Consider the following 14146-nt stretch of genomic DNA (forward strand, 5'->3'; position numbering starts at 1 on the left):
TACTTTTACTTAAGTTAAAGATCGTAAGAATAAAATACCTTGTTAACTTGTCTGTCATTATCTCTTGTTGTTTGCCACTTCTTAATTTTATGACAACAAATGTATCCTTTTGTAATCTTAGCATGATGAAAAAGCCACACCTTGAATCTGTTTGTTGGAGGTTTTGATGTAGTAATAAAACCTGCACTTCTTCTCCCAGAAAAGGTTCAGAAGAAATACTTAGATGTGGATTTTAAGCCACGTTCACACTGAAAGTAACTTTCACTCCCAGGAACTACTTTTCAAGACATTCAAAGGTTCCTTCAGTCTTTTGTTGTCCTGTGAAGATTAAGCACAGTAGTCCACTAATACATGAAAAAGTGATGTCTGTTTTTAAACGTCATATTTCCTTGTGACTGTACAACAAATTTAATTTCATATAAAGCTGGTTCATCTGTCGTATGCTTTCTAATGTAACTCACCTGTAATTTGGAGTTCCTCCAAAGGCCCCAGGGAAACCCAGTGGTGGAAACCCAGCCTTAGACCAACTTCTTGTGGTTCTTCTACAATTTTAAGTCTATATTGAATGTTAAAATTTAGATAAGAAGGGAAATCCTTGAATGTATCTTATAGCTCTATAGTGACTTGGCTCTCATGCACCTGTGTTTTCCCTCTTTTCTTTTCTCTTACAGATGACATTTTCAGCCAGTCCCTACTCAGACCCAATCCAGGTGAAAACAAGCTTGGCTCAAGGGATGGAGCAACCTGAAATGTTGTGGGTTATGGGCCCGGTGTTGGCTGTGGTCCTCATCATCATCATCGTCATCGCTATCCTGCTCTTCAAGAAGTAAGTGGCTGAGCTCAGTGATTCTTCTCTGTGTTTGTGTGAGGTTGAACCGCAGTGACACTTGTGATTGTAGGTTTCTTTTGGTTGCATCAGGAATGGTAATGAGACTTGCTCCCCTCTGCCACTTGCACCCCGGCTGCTCACAGACCAAACTGTAACATCCAATTTCCTTACCATAATATAGAGTGTAACGGGAAAGGAACCAAATGCGCATTGATTTGTCTTTCAGAAAAATCCTCATTTCCACCCAAAAGATTTTGGCCCAGTTGGCCGTTTTTAACAGCACCATGTGAAGTGTCAGTTGAAATGGCAGCTGACATTGCTTCCCTAATGGAAAGCACAGCTTGGCTGTCAAAACCCTTAGTTAGGAGTGAAAAATGTGTTTTGGCCAACACCATTGGTCATTTTAAATAAGAAACAGAAGGCTGCAACAGAGGGCTTAACTAAAAGCTCCGTCAATACCTCTTAAAAGCACTTCAGCTGCCCCTGTGCAGCACACCGTGGATACACACAGGCCAACAAGGTGCTGAGGTACTGATGAATGGATAATGACTAGTGCTGCAACGATTAGTTGCTTAGTTGGTCAACAACTATTTGGATAATTGATTAATCATTTTAGGTGATTTATCAGGCGACGATGCCAAACATTTTCTGGTTTCTACTTCTAAAATGTGAGGATTTACTGTTTTTATATGTTATATATTTGTAAAAATTGGTTTAGTATGTCACCTTTGACTCTTGGAAACAGTGATTAACATTTTTTTTCATTTTGTTTACTGTTTATTGGACAGTTTAAGTGTCTTTAACCTTGTTAGTATTAAACAATGATTTGTAGGAGACAATAATAATAACGATAATGTGGGTTGGACACTATAAAAACACCATTTAGATGGGAATCTATTACCTGTTAGCCATTATTTACCCCACTTGGCTTCTTCCTGATGAAGTCCCTCCTCCCTATCTTCTGCTGATGGCTCCATTACAAATTCTACATTTCACATCATACCTATTCTCCAACCTGCCATCCTTAGCCTCGCAGGCTGCTGTGTGGCTGCCGTCTCCAGCAGACTAAGAAAGGGACCAGTTAATAATAGGCCTTGAGACAGCTTGCTGCTGAGTAGCACATCCTCTGTCTGGAAACCCTTTCTCCACATAGACACAGATCGACAGGAGGGACTGTGGGGAGGTGGCTGTGTGCCCTTTTCACTGTGGACTGGCAGTAAATGTGCAAAGGAATAATCACACTCTAGCTCGGGTTGTTATTGCTACCTGCATATTCGCCAAGACCAACACAAGCAGCGAACAATGATGAGGTTATTCTCAAAAGTCTCCAGTGAATGTTAAGATAACTTTTTATGCTGTGCTTTCAAGATGTGGTTTACACTTTTGGAAGAACTGGATTTAGCTTCCTGAGAACAGTACAGAGCTAGAACAAACTTTAAAAGAGCAATATGTAACAATTATGTGTGCAAAAATTAGTACAGCAGTCCAGATAGTGAATTGGAGCCATAGGCAGTATAACAAATAGGTTGAAGTCCTATTGAATATACAGTCTATGGTTGAAGCAAGTTGTTTCCCCCCACTTTCTCTTCCCCAGACTCCAGGAAGCACAGGCAGGATACAGGAATATTGCAGGAGCGCAAAACAAGTGTAATTATAAATATCTACTCCTACAAGATTCTTGATGATTTCTTATGACTCATAAATAGACACTTTATCATTTTGTGAACATTCAACATTAAGATGAGCTCTAATTAATGTGAAACAGGCAAACTATTACACAAGTTACAGGTCGGACATAGAAATTTCAAAGGAGGACACTGCAGCGGTTTTCACAGAAGCGAGTATTTCAACTTTCCTTAATCTCCGATGACATATCATGCTTATTTTTATGATTTATTACAGTAAATATATTACAGATTTCTCCTTTAAAAAGTTAGAGATCCATATGGATAACAATTACCTATTAATACCCCCTCCTTCTTTTTGCCCTCTGTGAATGCAGCAAACAGGAAAGGTGGGTACTGTCACTGAAATCAGTCAAAACTTCATGTCACCCTTGTCCCTTTCATTTGTATTGTGTAATTGGTGGTGTTCATCAGCTCTTCAGGGTTGCAGAGTCAGCTTCTTCTCAGATCCAATCGACATTACACACAAAAAAATCCAGAAATAAAAGCAGGAATCATGTTTGAATTGGTGCGTCTAATCTGATTTGTTCACTTTGACATGACTTCTGAGACATGAGAAGCAGCAGACTTCGCAGCCCTTGATAACTGGGGTCAAGGGAACCCCCAGGTCACTTCCGTGTACAGTGCATGTTCCACATCTAGCGCCAGTGCTCCTCCTCAGATCGTCCTGTCTGCCATGGTTTGTCTCCGTGCTGTGTTTCATTATCCAGCCAGTGTCAGCGTGCCCCTTCAGGATTGGCCCCATCTGAATATGCCAAGGCATCACCTGCTGTTGAATGGGCCATTGTGAAGTAAATGCCAGACAGGGAAACTGCTGAAAAAGAAATGTTCCCATCTTTTAAGCTGACATTTTCCACCGAGACCCATTCCTCCACTTTTTCCCCCCTCTCCCCTGCTTCCTCGTGGCAGGAGTCTCAACAAAGGGCCCTGTTCTACCCTCATTAAGCGCACTCTGTACTGCACACACACTCACACTGCATATGTGTGTATAAATGTGTGTATTCTTACACTCTCACACGTCTTAACCCTCACTTTGAGCCTGAGATGAATAACCCCATTGAGATTGCTGCCATGTTTACTTTAGCCCAGTACTAAAGTGTCATGTAGATTGGTATCTGATTGGGTCAGGGGGAGAGATGGGGGGTGTGGAGAACAGATCGCAGATGCCCAACTCCTTTCACCCCCTCCCCCAGCCCAGCTCAGCCCAGCACCAACACCAGCAGCGATCTCTGGGAAAACCGGATACAGTCTGGCTCAGCTCTCGGCTGGAGAGGAAAAGATGCTTGTCGTAGATTAGCCGTCACGCTGCTAGCATTAGCTTAAGCCCCTGCAGCATAAGATAACAGGTGGCTGTGAGGCCCATGCCCCAGTGGCTGAGGTGGACCGGGTTAAGGCTGTGTATGCACTGCCAGCTTTATGTATTCTTACCACGGCAGGCATCAACAGAAGGCCCTGCTCCTGCCTAAAACCCACGCTCACCACTTGCAAATGGAGTGCAATGAGATGTGAAATTTCCACAGGGCGCCCTGATGCTTCCTTCCGCCCATTTCCATTTGCAGTCAGAAGGCTTGTGAGTCTGCAGCTGTATCTGTGCAAATGTGTGTAGTTGTGAAACTGAGAGAGGTGGGAAAGCGTACATCTGTGTGCCTGTTTGTGTGCGTATGTCAACAGATGCTGGCTGTCTGAACATTAGAATACAGGCAGGCTGCGTTTTCTGTTCCTTTCTCCGCCTGATGGACAACGCCACGGTCGAGTGAGCTGAGCCAGTCCGAGCTGCGCTGTTCTGTTCTGTTCTGTGCTGTGCTAGCCTCAGCTAGCTGGGCCTGGCAGCGCAGGTGCTGCCGAACTGGTCTAATTACCCAGTGTTGTGCCACCCAGCTGATGAGCTAATTACAGCATCCGCCTGTTTTCCTCTCAATCTGGAAAGCCAGTAAACACAATGTGTTGTTAGCACACACACACAGCAGCAAAAATCACACATTTAAATCTTTGCTACACACAAACACACATGCTCGTGTACACATACCCACACAGCAGCTGTCACCTATCCAGCGGCAAACAAACCCAACCTAGCCCACTCCAGGAAAATGATGGCGTTTCTTCAAACACATTAAACTCCAGTTGGCAAACTAATGGGGGTAATGCCCTGGTACCTACTGTCTCTTGAAATTCTGGTCCTCAGAAATAGTTTTGAGAGCCATTAACTATGCCATTAACCTCATCAAGTGTGCAACACAGCGAATATGTGTGCATTTCCTTCAGTCCTTTTTTCTAACCATAGAGTAGAAACACTGATGTCATTCTTAATCATCCTGTCATTTCCACTTGCAGTTAGCTTGAGGATTTAATGGCTACGTTACAGCTCCTCTATTAAGTGTGTAGGTGGTCTCAGCATGATGTGGTTAACGCCTTCCTGTCTGTTTCTGCCACCTCAGGAAACGTGCATCGCCCTTACCCAAAGATGAGCACTCAGGTGGGGTGAAAGACTCTCTGCTGGCAAACTCCTCAGACCCTGTGGAAATGAGAAGACTCAACTACCAGACCCCAGGTGATAAAACACAGCCTAACTATCATACATGCTATACATGGTAAAGATTGCTCTGCTTTCACTCAGCCCTTGAGAAATTAACTTCTGCTACATTCATCTGTAAGGGATGGGGTGGTAGAAATGGGAAAGATTCCCAAGCTGATGACTTGATAGTGGTATGATTTTATGCATCTCTTCTTTCTCTCACTATACAAAAATGAGGCCAAAATATCTGTGCAGTCATGATCAGGGTTGGAACCGCGGTCTCAGCTGTCAATCATGACATGAAGCCCCCTTTTTTTTATAGTGTTTAATAACTAAATAAAACCAAATTTATCAATAATTGTATACTTGAACAATCATCAGTGCGATAAGAACTACCTAAAATGAGGAAACCCATCTTTGGGAAAAAAATATTTGACATGTACTTTGATGTTTTAGTTTGGTTCATGTCCCATCTGCTAACATGGAGGCAGTGGGATTTATGAGCTATTCCGCAGCCAGCCACCAGGCGGGTGATCAGCATGTTTTGGCTTCACTTTTGGGGAGCTGTCCTGTCTTCCATATTTATTTATGTCAGTAGTAATGATACAGTAACTCTATTTCCAGTAAATTTGGGTTCAATAATAATTCTGTGGAAATACTACTGCATTTGTTCACAGGGGCTTCTGAAATCAACACAGTATGAAAGTTTAATTTGGTTAATCTTAGCAAAATGCTAACTTACTAGGTAACCAATCAGTAGCTACTGTGATATGGCATGAAATGGACCTCTACTTGCAATCATGGACCTGCTTTGTCGTAAACTGTTAAAAGTTTGTTGTACTGTGCAAGTTTGATAAGTTGGTATAGTACTAAGGGTGTGAATTTAATCAGGGCTGGAAAACAGTACATATTCAGTCAACTTTTTTGTAAAGAAATGAATAAAAACTAAGTTCTGCTTCATGAGAGGGTTCATTCCAAAATGAAAACCCTCCCTGAAATTCATCAGATGATTCTATCTTCGCTGAAAAAAAATATCCAAAGGTGACACATACCTTCAGTAGTGTTCCTTAATATCTTTTATTTTCGCCTTTTTCGTCTCAAATCGTGAACACTGCATTTTGGAATGATTGTTTTTTTCTTCAACTAAACTAAACAGCATTTCCAGAAGTAATCTTCTTCTGCAATGAACGCCTGCCTTCCTGTTCTTTTGATGGATCTCTTGTTTGTTAGTGCTTTGTAGCAGGTGTTGCTGTGAAATTCATGTGTCCTGTTTATATTGTTATTTGTCCTCAGGCTGTAAATCTGACCAGTTCCCACAAAAAGACAAATTGGTCAATAAGAGAAAATAAACAAATCATGTTCGCCATCATACCCAGCTCTGGACGGTATCAGTGGAGGGAGACTGAGTGAATTCAGATTCCATCCACGTGCGGTGGTGATGTTGGGGGGGAGTTGGCGGGGGGTTGTGTCAGGGTGCCCGCCTCAGCATCAGCCTTCTTCCTTTTTCCTCCTGATCTCCTCCCTCCTCCCCTGGTCCTCACTCCTCCTCCACCTCCCTCCATGAGCTCCTTTCATTCCCCCTAGCTGGTAATGAGTCCTGCTGCCTCTGATGTGAAGGTGAGCCAGGCGGAGGGAACAATGGAGCTGAGAGAAAATGTCAACCCTATTGCACGCGCGTCCGTGCACGTTTCCATGTGTTTTCTGTGTGTGTGTGTGTGTGTGTGTGTGTGTGTGTGTGTGTGTGTGTGTATCCCCTCTCACAGGTTATTAAAGATCCCATTCGCCGTACACACACACATACACACACACAGCCCCTTTGAACCCCTGCAGAGGAATTAAGCAGTACTGCTGCTCTAAAAGAGCCCTGTTCTCCCATCCTCCCACTCCACCTCTTTCCTCTTTTGTCTTCCATTTCCCCCTGTAGGGTAATCTCTCTTTCTTTCTCTCGCTCTCTGTCCCTTACTCTCCTTCTCTCCGTACGTCAACATTTATCTCCTTCTTTCGTTCCTTTCCACCTCGCTGTTTTGCTTCAAGAGTGGTGATTATCAAAAATCACCAAGGCTGCGTCTAGCTCATGAAAACGTGAGAATCCAAGGCTGAGCAGAGTGAATATTGAATAGCCCCGTTCCTCCGTCCTCCCGCTCTTTCTCCCTTTGATTCACCCACAGCAGGTGAACATTCCTGCTCTGATTCTGATTGTTGTTAAGTGGTCCAGCCGATTGCAGCTCATGTCTCGAGCATGTTGGTTTGTTAAACAGACCTCGCCTGTACCTTATGGTACTCCAGCAGCAGGCATATGGTTCTATGAGTAAATGACCTGGTTTATCCTTGGCAGACCTGGTTCAGATAGTATTTGCAAATACTTAACTGAGATCACTTGTATGTAGTGCCTTTTACAGAGGACTGTAGTTTATAGTAAGTAGTCATAGAGGAGCATAAGATAAGTGGGGTTGTATTTTTTGGCGTCATTGTGTGATAATAAGATTGCATTCACCAAGTTAATTGCTGATATCTGCTAACATTGTTAAAATGGTGCAAAGCAGACAGTTATGTAGTTTTAAACAAACCACCTGGTTCACCAATCTTAAGATGGTAAAATTGTTACCCAAACTGTTGTAAATATTCACCAAAGTCTACAGACTGACTTCTGCTTCTCAAGGAAACTAAAAAAGAAGGAAGGGCCATTGCATCATTGTGAACTTTTTCTATTTGGTGCCAGATTTGGGTGCCAGTTCTTTTGAAGCTTAGGGGTGATTAATAGTTATGCACACTAAAACCCAACATATCTATATTATATGACCTTTGATGAAGAAATGCTTCTTTAAAAATGAAAGAACACACTTGAGAGAATAGCATTTGTTTGTCATTTGTTTATCACATGATTGGCATCTCAATAGCTTCAATAGAACTGGTGCTAAAGCCTGGAACATATAAAGTTGGGTCCTCCTCCATATAGGCCGCCACGTTGTACCATCATGTCTCCACAGTAACTCAGAATTGACACACCAATCACTGGCTCTAGATACAGCCTTTTGCGAGTTTCATGGCCACTGTAGGTTTTCCTCCACACTTGGAAGGGAAGGGTGATGCAGGGTGTTTGCAGTTTGCAAGCTAACTGCAAGACACCACTAAATCCTACGCATTGGTCCTTTAACACTTAAGATAATACATGTAATGCCCTTCATTCAGTAGTGCAGTTTACAATGAGCAGTCATAGGGGATTATTGTAAAGTCGAGCTTTGTATGCACTCGTGTTTAACAGCCTAAACTACACTACTTGAATTGTCCAGAGAGGGCAAACACCACCCGTTGAGCACTCCAGATAGCTCAAAAGGTTATTTGCGGATACTGTTTGGCCCTGGTGTGATCCTGAGCCATCTCCATTGATTGAGTGTTCTTCTTCCTCCCTCCTTCACTCTCCTCTCTCCACAGGTCCCAGCTCTCATCGCTGCCCCAACACTCCAAGTTAGTCCGATCTCTCACCTATTGTGTATTTCCCACACATGCAGCCTCTTTTCTCACTCCCGATCCCATTTCTCCCTCGTTGCAATCCTGACAGACATCAACAAGCCCACAAGCTTGTCGCCTCTGGCCCTCCAAGGATGCAGCAATGTCCTCTCTCGGCTGTGAACTTCCCACAACACCTTTTTGGTGCGGAAGCAGAGGGACTAGATGGTTTCATGGACTGTTGAGCAGTGCGGACAGTTACACTTGCTGTACATTAGCCTTGTTATCAATGGCTTCACTCTCCATTTACCCAACAACATGGCTGTAAAAGACCTGGCTGAACACGCAAAAACACAAGCTGAGGGCGCTGTGTGTGATAGTATTAAATTAGTGTAATTGGTCAGATCTCATCTTGTGCAGTGGCCATAGTTACTGGCCATTAGCCATTAGCATTACAGCAATAATGAGCTTGCAGCAGTCGCTCATCTGAAAGCATGACCCATGATCTTACAGATACGCTCAGTCAAAGGCAATAATGTTAATATGTATACCTTTTTAAAGTGACTTTCTGATCTCTGTGCGGCTTCAAGGCTATATGTAAGGTTAATGATGCTCCCTGTATAACTTCAGAGCTTCTTCATGCGTCGCATACAGTTAACTTTTAACACATAAGGCAAGTTCCCAGCAATCCGTTTAAGCACAGAGCCTTGCCAAGTTCAGAGGCACAGGGGGAATTTGTGTCGGTAGATTAGCAATAAATCATCCAATAACCCGGCGATGAGAAATCTAGAGAGCGGCAGGGGGGTTGTTTGAAATTAATCCAGCCCAAGCGCTCCAGGCTGGGCCGAAAGATAGTCTATTGTTGGGAAAGAGATTTTCAAAGAAATGAGTTTTGGCTGGTGACCAGTCAGTTTTTTTCCTCCCTGGGAAGTGACAGTGTGACTGATTTGTAGAGACTTGTGGGTTCTTGCTCTGATCCCACCTCTGCCACCAATTGAGCGTTGTGGAGTCAGAGAGATGTCTGCCTCCTGCTTCCTTCCAGGAGCATGCTCACCCAGTCACTCATGTGCATTGCCGTGCCAGCCCCCCCCTCCCCCCACCTCCGTCCTCCTCCTCACTTAGCATGACGATATCACCAAATGTCACCAAATGTCACCAGCCTGTTTCAACTCTTCTCTCCTTCTCTTCATGCATTGTTGAACAAAGTGCACTCTCCTCACCGTTACACAGCCACCTCATGGTCCTACCGGCAGCTTCACTCACCCTGTGGTCCAACCAGTGTTCGTGTAAGTTGATGTGCACATCTGATGTGGGAACAGCCAGATCTCACTCGTTTTTGTCTTCTCCTCCTCTTCCTCTCCCAGGAATGAGGGAGCACCCGCCCATTCCTGTCGTTGACCTGGCTGACCACATAGAGCGATTGAAGGCTAACGATGGCCTACGCTTCTCCCAGGAGTATGAGGTAAGGGGTATGGAAAAGTATGGAGTTTGATTGTAGCACTACTACTTCAGTAATCACCAGAAAACACTGGTCCACTAAAAGTGCTGGATTTTCCATATATGCTCCACAGATGTTTATGAGCTTAATGAATGAATGGATGAACTATCTTTATTTACATTGCACATTTTACAGCATTTGTGAGACAAGTTGCAAACACAGAATAAGACAGGTAATGTCAAAGTAACAAAAACTGTGGGCTATACCTCAGGCTCACACCGTACTTTTATAGTTTAAAATGTCCTGCAACACTGATGTTGTTTTTAAATATAATAACATCAGTGTATATGATTGAACAGTGGCATTAGAATGTGCCAGAGGGCTTTTATGGCCAGCATTTTTCTCTGCAGGGGCATGCCCCCGGACTCCCTTAGGTGACCACTTTTTCCCTCTGGCTGGCTGCTCCATATCCTTGTGGAAAGCCCTGTTTATGAGTTATGTGGTGATGTAGGTATCAGAAGAGTAAACAGACTTTCTTTTCTGTGTAAGGAAACTAGACCTTTATGGCTGCATTTATTGTTATTTCCACTGACATGGAAATAAGTCTGCATAGATGTAAATGTAAACGTAAATTAAATGATTTATTAATTTATTACTAAATTATAAGTATTTGCAGCCCCCTTTTTTAACTTCCTTTTCAGACAGAGATCTTTGACAGTGCAGCGTAATCCTACTTTCTGTGTACAATGCAGCGGTAAATGAAAGTTTTCCGAGGGCAGGACGATCACTAAATATAAAGCCTGGTTGGTTAAGGATTCCAAATGGAAAAAGAAAGCTAGATGTCAAATATGGTTGGAAAAATCTAATGAGAAGTCTGGAAAATTCTGGAATTTTAAAAAGGAAAATGTGCAAGGAGCACTGAGAGCCAAGCTAATGCTGTATCAGTGTGCTCCCCTCTCTTTCATACCATATAATGTATTTCTTTTGTTATGGTGTCTGGGAGGAAGTTTTCTGTTTATGCCTCTTTGATCCCATATGCATGTATTCTAATGGATTATGGAAGACTTCTTTCACAGACATTCTTCAGTCATTTTTACAACTCTATTACCAGTCCCACCAGGAAACCAACACTTACATTAAATACTGCGAGATGCTTTTTCACAAAACTAGCAGGTGGCGAGTTGCTTAAGCAATCTGTGCGCGTCTTGATGTTTCCCCTAAGAATGTTATTTTGCAGGCGGCAGTCTCTCCGATGCAACTCGGTGAGGGATTATCTCTTGTCAGTGTTCTTCCTCCAAAAAAAGGGGGGACCAAATTTGCATTTAAAGTGGCACATAGTTGGTTTGGGGGACGAAGCAAGGCCAGATGAAGAGGAGAGGCATCCTTGAATACAGAAAAAAAAAACAACAGCTGTCTTTTATTTATTCGTTCTGATTGTTCGATCTGTTTTGTCTAATCAGCTCTATTCCTCACGTTGACGGATCCAACAAGGCTGTTGGAATGATTGAAGATCTTTTTTTGTCTATTTTTTATTTTTTTTTTACCTTCACTTAAAAGGTTACAGGATTGCCTCTGTCTGTTTGTGTCTGTGACCAGCATATGTTGCTCCAGCATGAGACTTTCTGTGCAATTTCTCACAGAGAGAAACAACAAATTTATTTTGGTGACCTCACGACCTTTCCCCAAGCATCACTACAAGCCCAAACTTCTGTCAATGTTTTATAACCGATCTGCCCTGTCCATTGTTTACTGTGAAAATAACATCTATTTCATAGCCTTATATAACTGTCCTATCATCTACCCAGTGGTATTGAAGGTATGAAAAAAATCATTTAGAACCATATGGTGCTTAGATTATCACACTTTTTTTATTTGTGCACTTTGTCTTATGTGAGTAAGACCTTATTCATTCAGATTTCGGTCATGATTTTTTCCCAACTGTACTCGCAGCTGAAACTAATCCAGTCTAATACAACAGTCATGCAATAAATCCTACCTTTAAGAGGGTTAGTGTTAAGTTTTTGTGAACTATTAAACTGTAGAGTGGTGTTGATTTAAGCAATATTACTGAGAGGGTGTGCAAGCGCCAGGGTTGCCAGGTCTGTATAACAAAACCAGCCCAATGGCAGATCACTACCAGCCCAAAACCAGTCCAAAGGCCAATAAAACTGACACCAACAGGCGGAGAGCATAGGCTCAACATATTTATGTGTGTTTATGTTGCTGTGTGTGACTTGTGCCTGGTGTGTGTGTGTGTGTGTGTGTGTGTGTGTGTGTGTGTGTGTGTGTGTGTGTGTGTGTGTGTGTGTGTGTGTGTTTACATGCTGTCGATTTGGTAGGATTTAGGTATGAATAAATTATTTTATTTTTTCATAGGGATGTGTATTTATAGATATAATTCAAATGTAATTTGCATCCAAAATAGGTCCACTCAACCAGTGGACAAAAAAATAATCCTGTGGCAACACTTCAAAAGAATTCTGCAGGGAAGGGGCAATGATGGCAAATATCTCAGTCTTGACTGCATCACTGAATTGCTGGTAAAGCCACTGTACAATGTACTGCGCTTACCAACAAAATAAAAGGTGCAATCGAAATTTATTCACATTGTGAGTCAGTCACGTCAGTTGAAGTCCTATGTAATGAAACCTAGTTTACTACTTCAGCAAGTAGGCCGACTCTTAGTAACGACCTAGAAACAACTCAGAGACAATCTCTAGTCCCTATTGAGTTAGACAGCCAAGTAGAGCAAATGTTAATGCATTTTAGCGATCATGCGGCATCCTAAACTGAATTTTTACCACAAATATCAGCACAAAGCTGCTTTGCTTGTTGTAACTAAGATATCTGCTTAAAAAAAGGACAAATTTAGCTACTATGTCTGCGAACTTCACATGTATTTTTAAGCTAGTAGCAGTACAGCAGAATGGAAGGGCGCTAGGTAGGGTAGACTAAAACATATAAAAAAGTATGCTCTTGTATTAAACCAATAAAAACCAATATGAAGACAAAATACACTTTAATTATATGTTTGGATGCAAACTTTCACATTTTCTAACAGTATATAACTCCAATTGAGGTTTTATCTGTTCCACTGTGAAATTAACAGCTAACTGGGGAGATAATTAGGCCCTGGTAAAAATCTGCACTCAATTAAGTGCTTTCTTGTGTTGCTCAGTGCCTCTCCAGCACATCGCCCTCTCGGCCTGTTGAGTTAGTGTAAACGAATCAAGCCAGAGAAGTGGCTTGTACGACTGCAGGCAACCAGCCCAACCCCACTCCCTCTCCCTCTCCTCACCATTCCAAGCCAGGGAAGACCCCCTCCGCGGCCCGGCAGATGGCCGCCCATCTCTGTGCCAGCCAAGACACTGTGGCAGAGCTCATGGCGCTTTGTCACAGTCACGTTCGCCGGCTGCTCCCGTCGTGCCTTACCCCGAGGCATGGAATTTGTAGAGGCTTCACCACTTCCTCTCCCTGATGTTTTAGGCGGCCTAACGCTTCCTTTACCACCGACGCCAGTCCGCATCACACTGAGCAATGAGCACACTGGGTAATGAGCAGAATTTGTCAATCAGGCATGCTGCAGCTCCCCCTGACAAGTCTGTTTATCGCAGGAAGCAATATCACGCTGCAGTCGTCATAGCATCATTATGTTCATTTGAAAGCATTTCCAGTGTGTCAGCGAGAATACCTTGGGCGTTTGCTTCTCACCTCTTTCTACCATCTCTACCTAACTTGTTTGCTAGTTGTCATCAGTCTAGTGTGCCCGCTGTGTTCACTGAGCGCTCAAATAGATATGACATGTTTTGACTGCAAATGAAATCTCTCTCTTCGTACTGGCGGGCACGGACAGAGAAATTGGCAGTGCTGAGCTCATCAGCAGCAATAGGTCCATACTCACATGACTCTTGCTGCAAAGCAATTTAGGGCTGTAGTGAAAGATTTTTTGCATATTAGCTCGCCATATTTTTCATATCATGCTCAAAAACAAATAGCATATCCATGGGTTTCTCTAGAAATCAATTTGAGCCTAAAATTGCTTGTATATAACTTATGCCATATTTGTACTTATGTAGGTGTCACTTCATTCCATAGGAAAACATATTTAGAGCTAGAAGGCAATTGAAAGCCAACTGGCTGTGCTTGTGATTCCCAAATTAACTGACAGTATCTTGATTGTTATATAGTAAGACATTTCACCTGCCTTGTGAGGTAGGTGAGGACATTTTACTTGT

The 14146-nt window shown here is 42.8% G+C and overlaps 1 protein-coding gene across 12 annotated transcripts in view; it reads left to right on the forward strand.

Moving 5' to 3' along the window:
• LOC146317890 (receptor-type tyrosine-protein phosphatase F) overlaps window positions 1-14146 on the forward strand; it is a 220428-nt gene that overhangs the window by 176153 nt on the left and 30129 nt on the right. For 7 of the 12 annotated variants that reach the window (XM_084731743.1, XM_084731742.1, XM_084731745.1 and 4 more), the window contains 4 exons: window positions 672-826; window positions 4950-5062; window positions 8459-8491; window positions 9838-9935. In XM_084731743.1, coding sequence (XP_084587869.1) covers window positions 672-826; window positions 4950-5062; window positions 8459-8491; window positions 9838-9935 — 399 coding nt within the window. The remainder of the gene's footprint in view (window positions 1-671; window positions 827-4949; window positions 5063-8458; window positions 8492-9837; window positions 9936-14146) is intronic. The other 5 variants (XM_084731747.1, XM_084731753.1, XM_084731749.1 and 2 more) reach the window with 1 other exon arrangement.

This window comes from Lutjanus erythropterus, chromosome 12 (genome assembly GCF_056507025.1).
Source record: "Lutjanus erythropterus isolate fLutEry1 chromosome 12, fLutEry1.hap2, whole genome shotgun sequence".
In the NCBI taxonomy this organism is placed as follows: Eukaryota; Metazoa; Chordata; class Actinopteri; order Lutjaniformes; family Lutjanidae; genus Lutjanus; species Lutjanus erythropterus.